Here is a 22,123-nt window from a genome sequence, read left to right as displayed (position 1 = left end):
ATTTGGCTGGAAGTCTCCGTGCACCAGGGCTCCAAGCCAAGGAAGAGCCTTCTCCTAGGCTGTGCCAGGGAACATCTGCCTTCCCTAGGACTTAAGGGATTACAGAAGAGTTAGCCCAGGACAGGACTGACCCTGCCTGGATTTACCAGCAGGGGAGTGAGGATGGCTGAGTGTACATCATCCTCTCCTGGAAAAACCACTCTCGAGGGATTGTGGGTCAGTAGTGTTATCTTCGAAAACCAAAGACAACGTATTTTATTTTACAGAGATTGCGCCAGGTAGTCCCTGGATGAAGACCATTGCTCAAGAGAACTGCCAGCTCCAAACAGGGGCACCTCTTGCAGGGGAAACTCACTGGTGGAAACAGGGGAAAACCTTCAGGGGCACAGTTAGATTTTCTTCTTTCTGTTCTCTGGACTCTCATTAAATTGTAGAACCTCAGCATTGCCGATGTATTCTGGAGAAGGAGAAGAAAAGATGCCAGGAAGGGAAGGGAAGGGAGGAGAGGATAGGGGAAGAAAAAGGAACTATGCTCGATGTCCCCAACCTCAGTGCCATCCTGGAGTCAGAGGCCAAGTTGTGGGTGATGGGGAGATGGGGGGAGGGCGCCCAACTGGGAGTTGCAGGATCTAATCTAGGCTCTTCTGCTTACTTCTTAGGTGACTATAGGCAAGAAATTTCCTTTCTCTAGACCTCGGTTTTCCCATTTGTAAAATAAAGGGGTTGGACTAGGCTCCCTATTGACCTGTACCTAGAATGGGAGGGAGGACACCTGGATTCCCTTCTGGGGTGCTTCCAACCTCAATTAAGTAGGGCTGGGGTGAAGGATACACCTTCGCTCCCTACTTCCCCACTTCTTCCCCAATGTGTTTGGGTGGTTGTAATGAGAACGAATCAAGTCTGTCTGGGCAGGGGGGCTGCTCCTCTAAACCTGAAGAGGGCTGAGTATTTGGCTTAGGCAGTGAGGGGGCTTTCTGTAGTCAACCTCCACAGCTCTTAATCTATTCATTTTGGAAACTGATGATTTGCCTTACCAAATTTCTGAGGGTCTTGAAGATAGGAACCAATCACATCTCTTCTCTCAAATATAATAACTAGCAATCATTGAATGCTTTAAGGTTTGCAAAGCACTTTATAAATGTCCTCTCACTGGATTCTCCCAACAACCATGGGAGGTAGGTGCTATTATCCCCATTTTATAGATGAAGAGACTGAGACCAAGGGTGGCAATGTAACTTGCCCAGGGGCTCATGCCTAGACAGTGTCAGAGGCATGATTGGAACTCAGATATTTCTGGTTCCAAATATGGCACTATACTCTATTAGCTGCCTTGGACACTTGTGATTCTATACCATTATTTTTACCTATTTGAGCCTCAGTTTCTTCATCTGTAAAAAAATCTTATCATCTTTTGGTACCCACATCTCCTAGGGTTATTGTGAGAAATATTTTGGGAAATGTAAAATGTTAGGTAATTCTTATCATCTCCAGGAGACTATTGCTAAGTTTCTCCAGGTTATAGCATGGGATTTGGAGCTGAAAGGGACCCTATAGGAGTGAGGCCAACACCTTCATTTTTCAGAAGGTGAAACTGAGTCTGAGAGGTTAATACTTGCCCAGAGGCACACAGAGAATAACTGGCCCTTTGATTTTGGCCCTATTCCTTCCACGTACTAGTTTGTAATTCCTGGAGGAGGAGAGGAGAGGGGCACTGGAATCGGGGTTGCTGTTGCTCTGGTTTAGGGACAAATTGAATTCTTCTTGTAGACACCAGCTGGACAGGGTGGATGAAGAGTCCGGGCTTTGCCTTGGGAATGACCAGCAGGGGAGAGAGGGAGGAGGGTCCCTGGCATGGCAAAGCCCTTTCTCAGCGTTCAGGGTCTCACTAGTGTCACTGGCCACTTCCAGATGCCTCGCTAACCACAGACCAGAAGCTTGAATCTTTGGGATTTTAAGCGAATGGATTCACCTGGTTTTTCACATGACGGTACATGTTCTGGCTTTGCCTTTAGTTGATGGTGACTGTAAGCAAACAGAGAAATTTGTTATTGACATCTGAGCACTTGAACAAGATGTAGGAGTATGTGTGTATTGGGGAAGGTACACATATGTGTGTTTGGGTGGCTTCTAAGCTTGGCCATGGATGCCACCATTCCTGGTGTTTGTACCCCTCCAGGAGAAGCTGCAGGAGCAAAAAGAGGGCAAAGCTGGTTTGTTCCTCATGGATTATCTTTAGGACTGCCTAGATTCACTCTTGTTTTTATTATTATTACTATTTCTCATCCTCATTTGATGAGATTTGATCCCAAGAAATTTGGAGGCCAACGATAAATAATCCTTGGATCTGAGATGCAGACAAGAGTCACTAGGTTCCTTCAGGGGGGTGCTAGCCCCCCAATTCTCAGTGATTTTGAAGGGACCTGGGTGGCCAGCTGGTCTCATCTATGCCCAACCAAGGATCTCCTCTGACGTTCCTGCCAAGTGGTCATCTAGCCTTTGCCTGAAGAAGAGGCACCCAAGAGAGGCACCCTTCACTTCCCGTGGCAGCGTCTCGTCATTAGAAAGTTTTTCCTTATGTTCAAACTAAATCGGCTCCTTCTGGAACTGTGTCCCTCCACCCAGAAGCCCATAGGGATTCCAAGGGGTGGTAGAAATCGGACATTGGCAATGTGTGTCCATGATATCATGGTGAAGGTATGCAGTGATGGGGATGGGACCCTCTGGACTTCCAGGCGAATGACATCGTGGAAGGAGCAAGGTAAGAACGCCGCCTTGGAAGGTTAGAGGGATGGGACCGAGCCATAACTGGGGAAGGGTAATCAGGCTCCACCCCAGGTTGCCAACCTTCCAGGAGATGGAGACTTAAGCCCTCTTTTCTTTCCTATCCCATCCCCTCCACATCCCACCTTCCCTCGACATAACTACACCTTTGGCTCCATTGTGAATCTGTTGGGCTAAGGAGATGGTTTCAGAGGTGGAGGGAGACTTTCTTCTGTGCCCCTCCTCTCAGGAATTGCCCTTCACAACTGCCCTGTAGCCAACCAGGGTACTTTGCCCTCTGAGTGCCAAATCCTCCTGACTCTAAATCTTTGTTATAGGTGCCAGAATTCCTAGTTACGGCTCTGGGATGGCAGATGTTAGAAATATGATTTGGCACATATAAAATCCTGTATTTCTTGGAGAATAGGGAAATAGTAATTTGTTCCCCAAATAAAAAATAACTAAACTTTATAGAGGCTTTATATGTGCTCTATCTTTTAAATCTTGCAACAACCTGTTGATGAAGGTATTATTTTTAGTTATTTATCTTAACCCTTTAATCTTAGTATCAATTCTAAGACAGAAGAATGGTAAGGGCTAGGTGATTGGGGTTAAATGACTTGCCCAAGGTCACCCAGGTAAGAGTTATCTATGACTAGATTTGAACTCAGGCTGTGCTACCTACCTGCTCAATGGGTGCTGTTATTAAACCAGTTTTACAGATGAGAAAAGTGAGGCTCAGAGATGTTCAGTGAGTTGGGCATAGACCCACAGCTATGAATGTTAGACATGAGATTTGACCTTGGATCTCCCTTGGCAGCTAGTTATAATTATGTGGGCAAGTGAAACATTTGGATAAATTATGCTCAGTTTAGGGCCCTGCTCTGTTTCAAGATCTCCTATGTTCCCCCTTTGGGAGATGTTCTGATGGGAATTCTTGCTCATAAATCAGATGTTTGGCTAGGCAGACTTAGAAATCTTTTTTCACCATGACAACTTAAAACTCCAGGACCTGACTTAGAATTCTGACTCTTACCTTCACTCCTGTTGACCTTGGACTAGTCATGCTGGCCTCAGTTTCCCCCTCTGTAAAATGAGGGTTGGGACTCTGATTGTGTAAGGATATGCCTTGTCCACTTCATAGAGTAGTGATGAAGTTAACTATAATGACTGCCTAGAGGGAAAGTGCTCTAGGAGACCAAGGAGGACAAAGGGGGCCTGGCTAGGGCACCCTCAGAAGAGGTGTCTGCCCTTGTTAAGCTGTTAAGCCTTGTTAAGCCTTGGGAGAATCTCTTCTCATCTCAGTTCTTTCCTCTGTTAAATGAAGGTCACTGGACTGTGTCATTTGGAAGGTGTCACCAGCTGGGACTTTCAATGATTTGAGGGCCCCATGACATTTCTGTCTAGCTAGACCTGAGGTTTGGCCCACCTGGACTTCGGACTCCTCTGTGGTGTCGGGCCTTGGCCGAGCAATGCCGATTTGGGGGTAGATAAAGTTTTGGTGGACATAGTTGACATGGTCTTCTCCTCTGGCATGATCATCAGGGGATTGGGTATCAGCTGGGCCACGGCTGTTTGGAGGAGGCCCAGGACTAGGTCCTTTTCTGAAAATACAGCATGAGGGTGAGTGGAGGCAGTGGAAAAGGTGTAGGGGTGTGGGTATGTGTAATGATCATTGGGCCCACCTCAGAGCTCCCTGCCTCTTTGGTCCTCTGAGCCCAGCTAGACAAGTGTTTGGGATCTAGGGACTGAGTTCCTCGTCTCGGGAGCCCCATGACTACTTCTGGCACAGGAGAATTCGGGGATGCCCTAAAAAGAGACACCTCCCTCCTTTTCTTCCTTCTGTTGGCTTTGAAGCTGATTCCCTCTTCATTCCCCCTTCTCTCTTTTCTCCCTCTGCCCCACAAAGGACTAGAAGTCAAGGTTGTGGCAAGGAGGCCACAAAGCCATCAGCTTTCTTGCACACTCCCTATCAAGAGTTCAGTCTGAGGAATAAATCCCCACTGTCTGACTTGTCTACTCCGCCTCCACCCCCATAGTTCTGACTCCTCTAGCCTTCAGCATTTACACGTATCCTTCAAGGCTCACTTCATGCACTCTCCCCTACAACAAGCCTTTCCTGATTTTCCAAGTGATTCATTTTCACAACCACCACAATTATTTTATATTTATTTTTCATTTACTTTATCTGTTTGTGGGCTATAGTAAAAGCTCCACGAGTATGATTTCCATCTTTGTATCTCCACTGCCTAGAACATTACCAGATTTTTCTTTTTTGCCTTGGATCTGGACCTAAGATTTGATGTAGAAAACTCTCCCTACTAATGCAGACATAGCATCTGGGAGGCCCAGAGACCTTGCACTCACACAAAAATGTGTTGGGAATGTCTTTCAGGAGTGAATGGTCTGCCTTTCCCAAGTCACTCTGACCTCTCTAAGGGCAAATCTCTTTCCATTCTAGTCTATTCTCCCATCACAGCCCAAGACTCTGCATCTAGTGGACTCTTGCTCTGTGAAGGTCTGATGGGAGGACCATGAGAAAAGTATAGGGGGCTCTTGCTCAGCAAAACGTCTGGCCCTTGCCCGAGAGCTTTGCACAGTTAGAGAATCTCAAGGTTTTAGTCCCTTAAAATGAAGGATTCTAGGAATCCTAGAATTTCAAGAGTTGGAAAGGATCTTAAAGACCAGTTAACCCAATGTGTCCCCCCTCTCCCCTTGTGGGATCTTACCCCTGGGGTTAGCTGAGATAAGCCAGTACTGGATGGCACTCAGAGAGTCTGTCTGTAGGATCTGACACAGCAGTTCTAGAATCTGTTGGCAGAAGAGACCAGTGGGCAGGAACTCACTCCATCAAGGGACTCAGAGCTCATGGCTCTAGTTGGGCAATCCCCACCCCCTGCCATCCCACCTCCAGAAATACATGGGTGCTTAGTTATCCTGAGTACTAGGGATTTCCATTCCCTTTCTGTTCCCCTCTAGGATACGTAGCCCTAGTTGTAGCAAGAACTAGACAATAAAGCCTGAATGTATATAGCCCTTGATGAACAAGGGGTGGTCAGATGGTGAGTGAGTGTGTGAGTCAGAAGGTGAGTGGATCAGATGCCATGTAGATGAGTAGGAACTCTTGTTCATTGTCATTCTCAGGAACAAGGGAGAACTGGGTAGGAGTGACGAGCTAAAGTTTCTGGTTTAGCTCCCTCTATTTCTGTCTTCCTTCATGACATCAGCTAGAATTGGGGCTGGCCACTCAGGATTGCCTTCTGTGGCTGTTCTTTGTATAAGTTCTAGACCAGGGGTTCCCAAACTTTTTTGGTCTACCTCCCCCTTTCCAGAAAAAATATTACTTAGCCCCCTGGAAATTGACTTTTTAAAAAATTTAATAGCAATTAATTGGAAAGATAAATGCACCTGTGGCCATCACCAACCCCGGGATCTCTGCAGCACCCACCAGGGGGCGGTGGCACCCACTTTGGGAATCACTGTTCTATATCTACCCTTAGGACTCAGGTCTCATCTTCATTTCAAGGTGGGAAGGGAAGGTTCAGACTCTACTAGGGCCACCATTTTATAATAGCTTCAAACCCAGGGCCCCAAGTAGAACCAATTTCCAATTTCAGGGTTCTTGGAATAAGGCTCTTTGTTGGAGGGGGTCAAGTCAGATGCCTATGTTATGTTCTAGGACCAAGCTCTCTTTGGGTCTATATTTCTCAATAAAATTGTGAATTAGAGCAAAGGTGCTTTTTAGGCCTTTTAGGCCTTGTCTATTATGGGAACCCATCCCCTCCCCAACTCTGAACCTCTCACCATCAAAACATATCCATCTATTCCCCTCTCTTCTCAGGTTCCTTCTCTGTGAGAGACAGAACTAAGAAATTAATTTAAGATAAGGTACAAATTTCTGATGCCTTCCTAGAGAAGAAATTCAGCCAGAGGCTTTCCATGCCTCCTCCACCAAAGTGAGTGTTCAGAGAACTCTAGGGACCAGTGATTTCTGGGTGAATAGTAGCATAATCTGACAATGGCCGGGACTGGTCCTGGTTAGGAATTCAGGGAGTTAAGATCATGGCTGGCCATACCATCATTAGCATGAAGATGACAGTCATAATACTAATGGCTATTTTTTATAAAGAGCTTCAGTGTTTGTAAAGCACTTTCAAAATATTATCTCATTTGATCCTGTTGTGTTTTTTTAAACCCTTATCTTCTGTCTTGGAGTCAATACTGTGTATTGGCTCCTAGGTGGAAGAATGGTAAGGGTAGGCAATGGAGGTTAAGTGACTTGTCCAGGGTCACCCAACTGGGAAGTGTCTGAGGCCAGATTTGAACCCAGGTCCTCCCATCTCTAGGCCTGGCTCGAAATCCACTGCACTACCCAGCTATCTACATTTGATCCTGTTAAAGTTTGGGAGATTAAGTGCTATTGTTTTCTCCATTTTGTAGATAAGGAAACTGAGGATGAGAGAGATGATTAAATGACTTGTCCAAGGTCACACAGCTAGAAAATATCTGAGGAAGAATTTGAACTCAGGGCTTCCTGACTCTAACTCCATTATTCCGCCATGGGAATATTATATCACTCGACTATCAGTGTTTGCAATGAGTACTAGTGGGAGACTTCTGTTTCCCAAAGGTAATTCCCCATCCCCTAATTATCAATCATTAAAATTTCAATCTATTTCTTTCCCTTTCCCCATTTGGAAAATGCCTTCTGGGAAGGGTCCCCTCAAAGCCGTTATGGCACAGGACCTCGTCAGAGATTAGTTGATAGGTAGCTAAGAACAAAGATAGAGCATAGGATTGGGAGGACCCCATTTTACTGAAGACTCGTCCCATTTGGGATGGATGTGCATCTCTGCTTAGCAGCTCGCTAGTATAAAAGTGTGGAGCTTGCTGGGAGAGCCAGGCCCCTTGTTGTGAAGGTCTCGAGCTGGCCCCTCAGACTCACCAGTAGCTCTTGGTCCTGGACAATGGGTGCCAAGTCTTTGTTCCAAAGGATGCTTCTGTGGGAGGTTCGGGGTGTTCGGCTTGTCATGGTCCGTTGGTAGCCTGGGATGAGCCTCCCAGTGTTTGCAGAATACTGGGCCAACCTCTCTGCCTCTTCCTTCTGATAGAATTACAGATGGTCAAAACTAGAAGGACTTAAATCCCATCCAAGCTAACCTGTCTTAATATGGAGGAGGAATTTGAGAGCCAGAGAAAGAGAAAGTCATCCAGCTGGTGGCAAAGCTGGGCCTCTTCTGGAAGAGAAAGGGCCAGGGAAGCAAGAGATGGAAACTGGGAGAAAAGAACTACTCTCTTTAGTCAATCAACAAACATTTTATGAACCACTTACTGAATGCCCATCATCATGTTTCTCCACTCTGGAATGTCCTATTTCTTCTCTATTGGTTTTAATTCTACTCATCTTTTCAGGGCCCAGTTGAAGTCTCTCCTCCTCCTTCAGGAAGGTCTCCATGAGTAACTACTCCTTTTAGAATCTCAGCCACACAACTTCTATGAATATTAATTGCCTACTGCATGCAAGATTTGACAATGTTACCTCTCACTGTTCCACCTTTTTTTTTTTTTTTATCTTTTCTTTCCAACATGAAGTTCTAAGTTTCCCGAGAGAGGTGACTCAGTGGAGCCTAATGGAAAGTGTGGGATTTGGGACTGGAGGACAAGAGTTTGAATCCCAACTTTAAATATCCATTTGACCTTGGACAGGTGACTTAACCTTTGCTTCTCCATCTTCTAACTGTAAAATGAGAGGTTTAGACCAGGTGAACTTTTAGCTCAAAGGAAGGCTCTTGTTATGAAAGGGATAGAGAGAAATATGATCTTGAGAACCCCTCTTCTGATGCTCTAATCTGAGCAAGCAACTCTGGTCGTCTCAGCGAATGGCAGAAATAAAGATGGCGGATGGTTTCCTCTCAATTGGAGGTTATTAAAGCATGCTTAATTAGGCAGCACCTAGGTGGCTCAGTGGATTGAGAGCCAGGTCTGCTGGAAACCTGGAGGTTCTGGGTTCAAATTTGACCACAAATACTCCCTAGCTGTGTGACCCTGGGCAAATCACTTAACCCCCGTTGTCTAGCCTTTACTGTTCTTCTGTCTTGGAACCAGTACCCAGTATTGATTCTAAGAGGAAAGATAAAGGTTAAAAAAAAAGAAAGCATGCTTACTTAAAGGTAAGGAATTGGTCTTCACATCCTCAATTCAAGTTCTAGTTCTCATACTAACTAGCCTATTGACCCTAGACAAGTCCTTTTTCCTCTTTGGGAGTTTCTTCTTCTATAAAACTAGGGAGTTGGACTAGATAATCCCTAAGAAACTTGTAATTTTATAATTATTTCCCCTCTTATACAGATGGGGAAAGTGAGGCTTATAAAGGTGAAGTTAGGGAATTGAATAACCAATTAATAGAAGAGTTAGGATTCAAATGGACAACCTTTGACTCTTAGTTTAGGACTCTTGGTACTTTATCTTATCAGCCGAGACGTCATTTCCAAAATCACTGTATTGATGGGAGGACCCAATGCCCTCTTTTATTTTGGTCCCAAACTGCTTCCTCTAATTCCTCCTCCCAGCTCTGCCCTCACCTACTTCTGTACCCCCCAGCTAGATGTCCACTTATGTCCTCTGCCCAGCATTGTTCTTCCCACCCTCCTTTTCTCTTTCCCCTAGTTCTGTTTTCCCCTCCCTTTTCTCCTCCTCCCTTTCCTTCCTTCCCAACTGCTCTTCCTTCCCTTGCCCTCCCCTAGTTCTCCCTCCTTCTCCCCAGCTCTGTTCTCCCCTCCGCGCTCTCCCTAGTTCAGGTGTCATCTCTCTGCCCCTGAAGCTGTTCTTACCTTCTGTTCCCTTCTCCCTAGCTCACTTCTCCTCTCCCCTGCTCCAGCAGTCCTCACCCACCTCCTTCTTCTTTACCTCGGCCTCTTTGGAGAAGGCGGCTACTCTGGAGGCCAGTTCTTTCAGCTCCTCTCGCCAGACATTTGACTGCGTACCTGGGAGAAGAGTGGAGGGTAGGAGGAGGATCTCATAGCCTGGCACTGGTCAGCATCTCCGGGATCTGAAAGTCTAGTAGGGGAAGCCTCCCCTTTCCTCATTCTCAAGCTTCTCAGACTGGGAAATAGAACTATAACGAGGGTGGAGCAGCTGGGGGTTTTGACTAAAGCAGCAATATTCAGAGGATGTCAATTTTTCCCTGGGATGGGGAAAGGGATGGGAAATTCTGTTTTCTCTCTAGCAAACCGGAGCCTCTGCCCTATACATTTATTGACATGTTGGGAAATAGTGTCAGTAATATGGTACCAGGAAAAGGCAGAGGAACTGGATTGACAGGGGCAGAAATCAGGGAGGAAGGGAAGGAGAAGGGAAGGACAACTGTTCTTCCCTTCCCTTGAATCCTCCACGAATATAACCAAGTCGAGGCTATTTCTTCTAGGACAGACTTTCTCCCAGCCTTTGAGATCCTTTTTTGCAACTTCATTGCCTCTGGTCACTGGGTCAATGGTCTCCAGCTTAGCCTTAGCTTTGTCCAGCCGTCATTTTCTTCTGCCCTCTCTTCCCACCGTTCCCTCTTCTGTTATTAGACTCTTCTTCATCCCAGTTCTCCCTCAATTGTTGAGCCCTGACTTTCTTTGAAAGACACCCCACTTCCTGGCTCCATCTACGGTGCTGGGCTGCTCCTTCTCTCATACTCCCCAACATCCAGACCCAGGAATAAGAGTGGGCACACCATCTTGGTTGCCATGACTACTTTTCCACCTTCTCTCTCCTACCTTCTCTCAGCAGCCACCTTCCCTTCCTTTAACGTTCCTGTCAGTCAACAAACATTTAGAAAGTGCCCTTCATGTGCCAAACACCAACCAGAGGTGAAGACCTGTCCCTGCCCTCAAGGTGCTTGCAGTCTAACAGGGAGACAGCAAGTAAAGACATCTGTACAAACAACCTGCCTACAGAAGAAATTGCAAATAAACATTGGAGAGGAAGCACAAGAATGAAAAGGGTTTGAGTTTTTAGCTGGGACTTAAAGGAAGCCAGAGAAGCCAGGAGGTAGAGATGAGGAGGGAGAACATTCCACGCATGGGAGACAGCCAAAGAAAATGCCCAGAGCCAAGAGATGGAGCATCTTGCTTGTGAAACACCAAAAAGACCATTGTCAGTGGATCAAAGAGTACACGTTGGGGAACAAGGTGTAAGAAGACTGGAAAGGTTGGGGAGGTGAGTAGGCTTATAATGGATTTTAAATGCAAAAGGGAATTTGGTATTTACTCACTGAGGTAATAGGGAGCCATTGGAGGGGGGAAAGAGAGAGACAGAGACAGAGAGAGAGAGAGAGACAGAGACAGAGACAGAGACAGAGACAGAGACAGAGACAGAGACAGAGAGTATGTAGTATAGCACAACATAACTGAACCTGTGACTTAGGTGGGCTGAAAGGAGGATGTTTTGGGACATGTGACAGGTAGATCCACTGAGGTGGCAAGGGCTTGTACCCAAGGCCACGGTGGTATCAGAAGAGAGAAGAAGGACTACTCAAGAGACTTTGCAAAGATGAAATCAATAGGCTCAGGCAAGAGACTGGATATAAGGGTAAGGCTTAAAAAGGAGTAGAAGATGACATTTAGGTTGCAAACCTGAGGGACTGGGAGGGTGGTGGAGGATAGTAACGCCCTCTACAGTAAGAGAGACATTTGAAAAAGTGGGGGTTTGAAGGGAAAGATAATGAATTGTTTCAAACGTGTTGTCTATTTTGACAAGATGTCTACTGGTCATCCTGTTGGGGATGTCTGAAAGGCATTTGGAGATGCGAGCTTGGAGGTTAGGGCAGAAAAGCTAGATCTGAGATCAGCTTAGAGATGGTAATTAAATCCAGGAGACCCGATGAGGTCACCAAGGGAAGCAGTTTAGATGGAAGAGAGAAGAGGGTCCAGGACGGGCCTCTGGAATGCCCACAGTTAGTGGGCATGAACAGGAGGAGGATTCCAGCAAAGGAGACAGGGAAGGAACAGTCAGATGGGAAGGAACAGTCAGATAGGCAGGAGGAGAACCAAGAGATAACACTGACCTGAACACTGTCCTGAAAAGTGATGACAGTGTCAAGGACAAGAGGGTGATTCAAGAAGAATGAGGATGGAGGGAAAAATCCCGTTGGATTTGGAAACTAGATCATTGGTAACTTTGAAGAGAGTGGTTTTGGTGAAATGGTGAGGTTGGAAGCTGAATTATAAGGGGTTAAGAAGAGAATGAGGGGAAAGAAAGTGGGGATACCCATTGTAGGTGACCTTCTCAAGGAGTTTAGTCACAAAGGGCAGAAGAGATGTGGGATGGCAGTTAACAAGGATGGAAGGATCAAGTAAGGGCCTTTTGAGGATGGCAGAAACATGAGTGTGTGGGGGGTGTGTAGGCATCTGGGAGAGGAACTGATGGGTTAACAGATTAGAGGTTGTGGCACGGACAAAAAGTTGAGTTTGGGATGGGAAGGCAGAAGGAGGGGTGGAAGTCATTAGATTATGCTCAGATAAAGGGATTTTGGAATTGGTGAACGTGGAGCTGGCACATTTCTATGTGAGTGTAAGATCAAGGCTATGACCAAATTGTGCATGGCTGAGATGGAGTATGGGATGGAGGAGCAGGTCAAGGAACTGAAGGACCAGGGGGTGTGAGGCAGAGCAGATGTGTATGTTAAAGTCATCCAGTACGAGAGCTGGAGTTGGCGAGGAGAGAAATATTGTGAACTAGGTACTGAAGCCATCGAGGAAGCAAGGAGGGTATCCTGGAGATCTACAGACAACAGCTACCAGGATTTTGATGAGTGGAACGTGTGGCCTCTGTAGGTCTCAAGGGAGGAAGGGCTCCTGTGTGATGGTGATGGGGGCGATTCTAGAAGTAGAAGCGGGGAGCCAGGCATCTTCCAAGTCCCCACCTCTGCCAGTGAGTGAAGGGGAATGAGTGAACACAGCCAGTCGTGGAAAGGCTGGCCGTGCCATCAGAGAGAAGGAGGTCTCAGCAACTACTAGGAGATGGAAGGAACGGGAGAGGAAAAGATTTAAGATGAAGGCTGATTTGTTGCCTATGGACCTGGCATTCCAGAGGGCACGGTGGAAGAGGTAGGCAGGATTGGGTTGGGATTTGATTAACTTCTCAGTTATCATCTTGTAATCTGACCCCCTCCACTGATAAACTCTCCTTTCCCTCCTTCATGAGGCAATCTTTGGGGAAAAGAGGGCGACTAGCCACAAACCCTACTTCTGGGCAAGAAGACATCCTTGGGCTGTCTCTGAAGGGGTGCCCCTGTACTTACTCAGGGTTAAGCGGGGCTCCACAAGGGACCGTGGGTCTCCGACAGGCGCCTGGGTTCGGGGCAGTGCTCCTAGCATGGCGATGGAATAATTGGGGGCAGGCGAAGGTTCTCTAGGCAGTGAGAACTTACATATGTTGTCTTTTGCAGTGCTGATGTGATGTCCAGGGAGATCTGCTGAGGATAAGAGAGGCAACATGCAGAGGGAACCCCAAGTGGAAAGAAGTCAGGGAGAGAAGTATTCCATTCATTCATTCATTCATAGGGACAGAGACTGGATTTGTGATTTCATGGGTCTAAAGAAAACATAGAAAGGGCAACTAAGTGGCTCAGGGGATAGAGAGCCAGGCCTGGAAGGGAGAAGTTCTGGGTTCAAATCTGGCCTCAGATACTTCCTAGCTGTGTGACCCTGGGCAAGTCATATAGCCCTTATCATTCTTTTGTCTTAGAATTGACACTTCATATCAATTCTAAGACAGAAGGGTTTTTTGTTTTAGAAAACATGGATAAGGAGACCACCTTTACCAATACCCCTCCTTTGTCAATGTTGGTACCTTCTCTGAAGCCCAGAGTCTTAGAGAGTTGCCTGAAGTACGAAGAAATCAGACAACTTGCCCAGACTCTCATAACCAATCTCTGTGTGAGAGATAAGACTTGAACTGACTTCTTCCCAATTCCTGCATCAACCTCACCTTTTAGAAAATAAGGGTTGGGTTCCGATTCCTTCACTGAGTATCTACTTATTCAATTCAGCAGGATTTATTAAGTGCATGTCTGGATCTCTTCTTTGCCCTCATCAATCCATCAGTGAGGGGGAGATGTGGGGAAGAGTGGATAGGATAGTTATCTCTACCTATTTTAAGGGCTGCCATTTTTATTTATTTATTTATTTTTAAACCCTTACCTTCCATCTTGGAGTCAATACTATGTATTGGCTCCAAGGCAGAAGAGTGGTAAGGGTAGGCAATGGGGGTCAAGTGATTTGCCCAGGGTCACACAGCTGGGAAGTGTCTGAGGCCAGATTTGAACCTAGGACCTCCCATCTCTAGGCCTGGCTCGCAATCCACTGAGCTACCCAGCTGCCCCCTAAGGCTGCCATTTTTAAAGCTAGACACCAAGACAGGGATTATATCCTGTGGGGTGGAAGAAGAGGAACAACCTGAACACATATAAGAGTAAGGGTAGGGAGCTGGTAAGTGGCTCAGTGGGAACCAGACCTAGAGATGAGAGGTCTTGGGTTCAAATTTGGCTTCAGACACTTCCTAGCCGGGTGATCCTGGGCAAATCACTTCATGCCGATTGTCTAGCTCATTGCTTTTCTGACTTGGAACCAATACATAGCATTGATCATAAGATGGAAAATAAGGGTTAAAAAAAACCTCCCCAAACTTTAAACCATCTGGGGTTCAAATCTGGCCTCAGATACCTGGGAAAATCATTGAATCCCCATTGACTAGCTCTTATTGCTATTCCGACTTGGAACCAATACATAGGATTGATTCCAAGATGGAAGGTAAGAGTTAAAAAAAAAAAAAAAAAAAGGAGTAAGGGTGACCCATGTCCCTCCCCTTCCAGTAGACAAGTCCTGGGCCAAATCCCAGAAAAGGTCACTCCCCTTCTTGGCTCATGGCTTTTTTGCCCAGTTATTTCTCCAGGAAAATCTCCTGTGTGTGTGCTCATTTGGAAAGGGGGCCCCCATGGCTCTCAAGGGCTAATGTGGGTCTTGGGTATGGCACCATGTTTCTTTTACGCCCCCCTAGAATTGAGGATGATGCCAGTGACTCAGAAGAGCCCATGAACAAGCCCAGAAACCTGGAGGGCAGACAATAAAAAGCCCCTCAGTTTTCCCCAACTCGGGCCCCTTCAAACTAAATTTGAGTAAGCCCTGACACACCGGTGGAATGTCCTTCTCTCACACTCCTCCAAGCATCCCCACTGCTAACCTAAGACTTAGAATTCCCCACCTAGATCAATGGATCTGACTCTCTGGCTCCACTTGGTGGCCACATATGCATATGCCAGAGACAACTGCTTAGGGGAGGGAGAGGAGAGAGCATTTTAACTCCTGAAAAACGCCAGAAATCATAAAGATGGTCTGGTCCACTCCCCCCATCTTACAGGAAGAGACCTGAGATCCAGAGGTTGGGAGCAGACTTGCCCAAAGTCACACAAGTAGTAAGTTAGGAGAGCTGGGATTTGAGCTCCAGAATCAGGGCTCAGTCCACTGGACTGCGCCACCCCCCTAGCTTACAGCTGCATTGGACTTCTCCCATTGACAAAGTGCCTTAAAATACACCTTCTCGCTGTGTTTGGGTTCTGAAGATACAGGTTCAAAGCCCATCTCTGGCACACACTCTCGCTGAGACCATGGGAAAATCCTTTACCCTCCGGGATGCTCACCTGTAAAATGAGAATTTGGACTGGGGAGTCCTCAAGGTCTTTTCCAGATTTAATTCAATTATTCCAACATCTAATTATTTTTAAAAAGGGTGGAGGAAGGGGAAGAAGGTCCCTCCTTGTTCTAAATCTGTCATCCCTAGGGATGAAGGAATGGAGATTTGAGAAGCTCCAGAGGAAGAAGTTCCCTCCTGTATGCCACTGAAATCCCAGGTCCATTCTGTCTCTCTCTCTCTCTCTGTCTCTCTCTCTGTCTCTCTCTGTCTCTCTCTGTCTCTCTCTGTCTCTCTGTCTCTCTGTCTCTCTGTCTCTCTCTCTCTCTCTCTCTCTGTCTCTCTGTCTCTCTGTCTCTCTCTGTCTCTCTCTCTGTCTCTCTCTCTGTCTCTCTCTCTGTCTCTCTCTGTCTCTCTGTCTCTGTCTCTCTGTCTCTCTGTCTCTCTGTCTCTCTCTCTCTCTCTCTCCCTCCCTTAGAATAAAGGTTTAAAAGGCAATCTTTAAGGTATTTTATGAAGATCATCTATTTTTACAATGCTGTTTGGAGGCAGGGAGGTGGAAAAGTATCCGAGGTCTCTTCTGCCTAAAAAACCCTCCTTGAATGTTATTAGCAAATAAAAGCTGGCGTTTACTTAGAGATTTAAAGATTCCCTTGTCCTTGACAGCCACTTGCTCATTGTGATCCGCACAGATCTTAGAAGTAGGCAGTAATCATGGTTTCAGTTCCATTTTACAGGTGAAGAAACTGAGGCATAATGAGGTTTAAAAAAATTGCCTCTATATTCAGGCAGGGCTTCAAGACCCTGAGTTTCAGTTCAGGGATCTTTCCAGGATGGAGCATACTCTGAAAGAGTTCTCTAAAGCTGGCTGACCTGGGGTGCAGGACTTTTATCCAATTTCTGGTTGGATAAAATCCAATCCCTTCTCTCAACCTCTGTGCCTTAATTTCCCAATATTGTGAAAAACAAAATGGAGGGGAATGGAACAGTTGGAAGGTTGTACTACTATGACTTATTATGGGGTCTGGAAAGAGGGACAGTTGGATTTAGAAATTTCTTCTTTGATTGAGACTTGAAGGGGGTAGGAAAGGGAGCAGCCATGGCCAGAATCTTCAACTTCTGGGGCCCTATTGGCTTTGGAGAGCTCCTTCTCGGCAGGTAGGTAGTACAGTGAATAGAATGCTTAGACCTGAAGTCAGGAAAGACCTGAGTTCAAATCCTGCTTGAGATACTGTTTGACCCTAGTCAAGTCACTTAGCTCCTGCTTGTCCATTTCCTCATCTGTAAAATGGGGATGATGACACCTACTTCCTTGTGTTGTTGAGAGGATAAAATGTTATTTGTAAAGTAAACCCTTATCTTCTGTCTGAGCATCAGTTCTAAGACGGAAAAGTAGAAATGGAGGTTAAGTGATTACACAGCTAGGAAGTATCTGAGGCAGATTTGAACCCAGGTCTTCTCCCCTCTAGACCTGGTGCTCTTTCCTCCACTGTGTTACCCAGCTGACCCTAAAGAGGTATATAGATGTTAGTAGTTGCCATTATTCATTTCTTTTTAGTATTCCTTTTAGCTTTGAGAGAGTCACGCTTCATCTTGCTTCCACCGCAGGCCCTCAGATGTTCGTCCTTCCCCTTTTTGTTGTCTTTTTTCCCTGCTTCTTCCACCTTCCCCTGCACCCCTGTCCCCCCACCCTACACCCCCACTTACCTTGAATATAAGCCAATTGGTTGGGATGAGGACTGTGTCTGGAGAAGAAAGAGTTGTGGCTGAGTTGGCCAAAGCGGGAGGTACTCTGGGCCCGGGTCCAGCTGGGCCTGGGGGTCTCCTGGAGTTGGATCTCTGCCCTCTTGGGGGTCAGTGGAGTTTCCTTGGATCTGAAGGTGCTCTGGCTCCTCGACTTCCTAAGAGAGTCCTTTGAAAGCTCCTTCGGCTTGGTCCTGGGCCAGAAGCAGAGGAGAAGGGGGATGCAGCTCGTTACCCCCACCCCAGGCTTTCTGAAGCAGCGATGACAACTGATGGGGACTCAGTGACTAGGCAGGAAGGACCCTAGATCATGGGCCAATGCCCAGCTCATCTGATCTCCCCGTTTTACATAGGAGGACGCTGAGGCCCAGAGGGAGAGGGGTAGCTAAAGGGTCTTGCCTCAGGTCACACAGAGGCAGAATCTGAACCAAGTGCTATCCTACAGGAACAGAATGCCAGCTTTGGAGGACTCCCAAGAGCTCTTCTTGTCCCGACCCCATCATTTTTCAGAGGAGGAAGCTGAGGGCCACCGTGAGGAAGTGACTTGCCCAGAGTCTCACAGCTAGGATTCAAACCCAGGATATTGTTAGAAGGTTCCCATTGGGCCAACCCCTCGGGTCTGGGCTTTCTCCCAGGGATCATCTCCAGATTCTAGAAAGTGAAGGCTGTTAGCACCTACCTGCTTCTCCGCATGTCCAGGGATGGAGCGAGGGTTATTTAAAGGAAGGAGGAAGGGTCTGGTGCTCCTGATAGGGTTCCACGAGGAGGAGGGGATTCCCTGTGAGGAGGCTCTGGGGGGAGGCCAAGCCGCTGGCACCCAGGGAGAAGCCTGAGAGCTGGGTAAGACCATCTCCCAGAGACAAAACTGGGCAGGCACCCAGCATCCTCACTTGGGCCACTTGAAGTTGCCTCAACAATCCTGGCGTCTGTCCCCCCCTTGAGGGACTTCCCAGAGTCCCTCAAGGTCTGCAAAGGGTTTTCCCCAAGCGACCCTGGGAGGTGGAGGGGGAGAGTAGGGTACAAGGTTTGCTATCCCCATTTTACAGATGGGGAAACAACTTAGGAGCTGGAAAGAGCCGTGGGAGACCACCTAGTCCAGCCCCCTCATCTGGGAGGTGAGGAAGATCAGACCCGGATTGGGAACGTGCCTGGGGCAAGGCCACCAAGGGAATTCTGGTGCTTGGGCTGAGGGTGAAAATGGGGCTGCTGGATGGCCATTCTGAATGCAAAGGGCAGCTTGTCCTGCTGGAAATGGTGCCTGGGGAGCAGCCCTGGTCCCTCTGTCCCCCTCAGGGCTCTGCTTAGGACCAGGAGATAATTTATCCCCAGGATGCCCAGAAAGTAGCATCTGGTCCCACATGTTAGGGATGAGGTCCAGAGAAGGGCACTAACAAGTCCCATCGAGGATACGAAACCCAGATCCTCTGAGTCTGCCGGATGTTGGAGCCTTGGTGGACAGAGAGATGAGTGTGGAGTCAGGAATTCTGCTGCAGATACTCATTGACTGTGTGACCCTGAGCCAGTCACTTAACCCCAGTTTCCTCCTTCACAAACTGGGCGCCTGCCTCAGAGATATGAAGATCAAATGGGACAACAGATATAAAGCTCCCTCCAAATGCCCATTCGTTGTGTGAGCCTCGGTTTCCTCATCTGTCAAGTGATGTTCCCTGAGTCCCTTTCCAGCTCTAGACTTTGTCACCTGAACCCAGATGACTCTGAAGTGGCTAAAGCTTGCGGCAGTTCTGGTCCGACTTCATCTTGGCTCCCTTCCCGCTGCGCTTCCCTGCTTCTCTGCCTCAGAAGACTTGGCTGTGGTCGGGACAGGAAGCTCCCCACGGCCTCCTTCTCTCTAGGGGATGCTCGAAGCCCCCAGTGGGGTCTGTTCTAGACCAGCCTCCCGAGGGCGCCGGACTCTCCTCCTGGTTTGTAGCCTTGGGTCTGGCTCAGGACGCTGAGCTGGCCCTCATTCTTGGGGGAGGCTCTTGGCTGCTCCGTCTCTGGGCTCTCATCCACTCCAAACTCTCCTGCCTCCGGCTGGCTGCTCCCAGGCTTCCCTGTGCCTAGGATGCCTCCCTCTTCCCCTTTGCCAGTAGAATTCCTGCCCACCCTGCTGCGAGTTCTGCCTGATGGCTCCTTTCTGCCACTAATGAACTCTCACCTGGTGCTTTGTCCTTCCCACCGCAGTGGCCATCCTTGGAGCAAGGGCAGCAAGAGAGAGAAGACGACCTGCATTCAAGTCCTGCTTCTGACCCATTCTTAGGTTTTTTTTTAAACCCTTTACCTTCCGTTTTAGAATCAATACTGTGTCTTGGTTCCAAGGCAGAAGAGCGCTAAGGGCTAGGCAATGGGGGTGAAGCGACTTGCCGAGTCACACAGCTAGGAAGTGTCTGAGGGCAGATTTGAACCCAGGACCTGGCTCTCAATATACTGAGCCACTCAGCTGTCCCATGTCCCTTTGCTTTTCAGTGACTCCAAATCACTCTCAAGATGAGCAGTTGCCAGTGGGTATTGGTAGGTGGAGTTTCCCTAGTGGAAGTGAATTATGCTTATCTAATCACCGTCCTGGGTAGCACAGAGTGCCCAGCCTGCAATTAGGAAATTCACCTTCCTGAGTTCAAATCTAGCCTCAGACCCTTATTAGCTGTGTGACCTTGGGCAAGTCACTGGACCCCCTGGATCTTCCCTAGCCCTTATCACTCTTCTGCCTTGGAGCCAACACCCAGTATTGATTTTAGGATGGGACAGAATGGTTTTTTAGACAAACAAAACCCATCAACAACTATTCAAGAAATGAGCTTTAAGGTTGCCCACTTTACCAGACCCAGAGGAGGTGAGAAACTTTGAGGAAACACGTCTGTCCTTCTCAAGCTCACAGCCCAATGTCCGGGTAGCTGCTCCAGCAGTCAGCCTGGGCCACAGCCTCCAGGCAAGGGGTCCTGTCCTCGTCTCCAGGTAACCGAGAATGGATGAAGAATCACCAAGACAACCTGAGCTTCCCCCTGGCCCTCGCTTTATTCTTGGCTGCCCTTCCTGGCCCTTCCCAGCCCTCCTCTGGTCCCACGGCCTGCCCTGGACATTTGTGGTGGGGCTCAACTTACTCCGTTTCAAGATGGACGGACATTTTGGTCTTGGCTTCTGTGGTCTTTTCAGGATTCTAGAACAAGACCAAGTAGTTGTTGGCATCAGGGTCTGAGTGAGACAGAGACAAAGAGACAAAAAGAGCCAGCAGAGACAAACCGGGAGAGAGACAGACAGAAAGATACAGACAGAACCATACAGAGAGGGAGGAGGGGAGAGAGAAAGTCAGAGGGTCAAAGAGAGAAATAGAGGCGAGGAAGGGAGCGAGAGGGAGAGAGAAACAGATGGTGACAGAGACATTCAGGGAGGGAGGGAGAGAAACAGAGACAGAGAGGGAGACAAAGACAGAAATGGAGAGGAGAGGAAGGGAGGGAGAGGAGAGAGAGACAGAGAGCCAAAGACAGAGACAGAGAGAAGGAGGGAGGGGGAGAAAAAGACACAGAGAGGCACAGAGACAAAGTCAGAGATAGAGGAGCAAGAGGGAGAGGGAGACAGAAACAGAGACACAGATCGGGATGGGGAGGCATCTGGGGATGGCCTGAAGCTTAGTCTTCTTCTCAAACATCTAACCTCCTTGAGGTCAGGCCTGGGGGTTGGTGGACCTCAGCTTCAACACTGAGTTGAAAACATAACTTGATCTCTGCCCACAAAAGTGAGCAGCCCACTGGAGAGGGCACAGCCAGGTCTCCAAACCCAGGGACTTCCCAGGGAAAGTGTCAGAAGGGACAGGACCTCCTCGACAAAGCCAGTCAGGCCCATGACCTGGGGCAGGGCAGGCTAGACTACCCTCCACTTCCAGAATCACTTTCCCTCCAGATTTACTCCACTCCCCATTGTCTCCCCAGTGGTTTGGCATCTTCCTCTCCCCATTGAGCTCCATTCAGCCCTCCCTGATTCTTTGTTGGATAGAGACCCCACTAACTGCTCTGGGACATCAGGAAAGGACCGACTGGCTCAGACCCTAAAGGAGTTCATGAATCCTAGCCTGGGATCTGGAGCGGAGCAGAATTCAGGGTTGATAGTCCATTCCTGTCCCTATTCTCCGGCTTTAAAACTCTACCAGCCCTTCTCCCTTTTCTCTTTCTAACCCCCAAATTTGGGGTCCAAGATTTTGGAGCTCAATGAAACCTTAGAGGACATGTAATCGACCTCCTTCATTTTATGGAGGAAGAAAATGAAGCCTAGAGAGGGGAAGGGGGTTTCCCGGGGTCACTCAGTGGGGAAACAGAGGTTAAGTTGGTAAGGAACCATTCTGGGGTCCTGGTGTACTTGAGCGGCCAAGACCCTGTCTCCTTTACTCGTAGCCCAAGTTCTCTCTCTAGATGGAGAAGTGGCAGCTCCCAGAGGCTACCTATGGGCGGGGCTCCCAGAGCAAATCCCCAGACTCACAGCTTCAGCTGTCAGCTCTACCATGTGCGCAAGAATCCCTTGGATATCTAGAGCCAAGGAGAACTTTAATGTCTCCTAGGTTCTGTGCGGCCAAAGCTGTTGGCTTTGTGACTTTCCTATGTTATGGTTGCTAGGTTACTCTCCTTCAGAATCCGCTCTCTCTCATCATTGCCTTGGGGTCCCTTCCCCTGAGCCAGCTCACCTTTCCTCACACCTGGATCCACTCTACCTGCTGGGGGGTTCTTCAGAGGCTTTCTCAACTTCCTGGTTGAAAGATCATGGGAAGAAACACAGGGAGGGACAGAGAGACACAAGAGACAGAAGATAGGGTGGAATCCTAGGAGAGGTGGGGAAGACTGAAGAAGAGGAGTCTGCAAATGGGAATAATGACAGAGAACTCTTTTTCTGTCTTTCTCCCTTCCTCCCTTCCTTCCTTCCTTCCTTCCTTCCTTCCTTCCTTCCTTCCCTCCTTCCTTCCTTC

The 22,123-nt window shown here is 47.9% G+C and overlaps 1 protein-coding gene across 1 annotated transcript; it reads right to left on the bottom strand.

Moving 5' to 3' along the window:
- Positions 1-389: 389 nt before the first annotated feature.
- TBATA (thymus, brain and testes associated) lies at positions 390-17,868 on the bottom strand. Its single transcript, XM_044662916.1, has 9 exons — positions 17,855-17,868; positions 17,140-17,369; positions 13,046-13,216; positions 9,652-9,743; positions 7,706-7,864; positions 5,490-5,571; positions 4,190-4,364; positions 1,970-2,022; positions 390-457 (listed from the first exon to the last, which is right to left on the bottom strand). The coding sequence occupies exons 1-9, from the start codon at positions 17,866-17,868 to the stop codon at positions 390-392; spliced, it is 1,044 nt and encodes a 347-aa protein (XP_044518851.1).
- Between the last annotated feature and the right edge of the window lie 4,255 nt (positions 17,869-22,123).

The sequence above is a fragment of the Gracilinanus agilis genome, chromosome 2, assembly GCF_016433145.1.
Source record: "Gracilinanus agilis isolate LMUSP501 chromosome 2, AgileGrace, whole genome shotgun sequence".
In the NCBI taxonomy this organism is placed as follows: domain Eukaryota; kingdom Metazoa; phylum Chordata; class Mammalia; order Didelphimorphia; family Didelphidae; genus Gracilinanus; species Gracilinanus agilis.
This window is presented reverse-complemented; position numbering and strand designations above follow the sequence as displayed.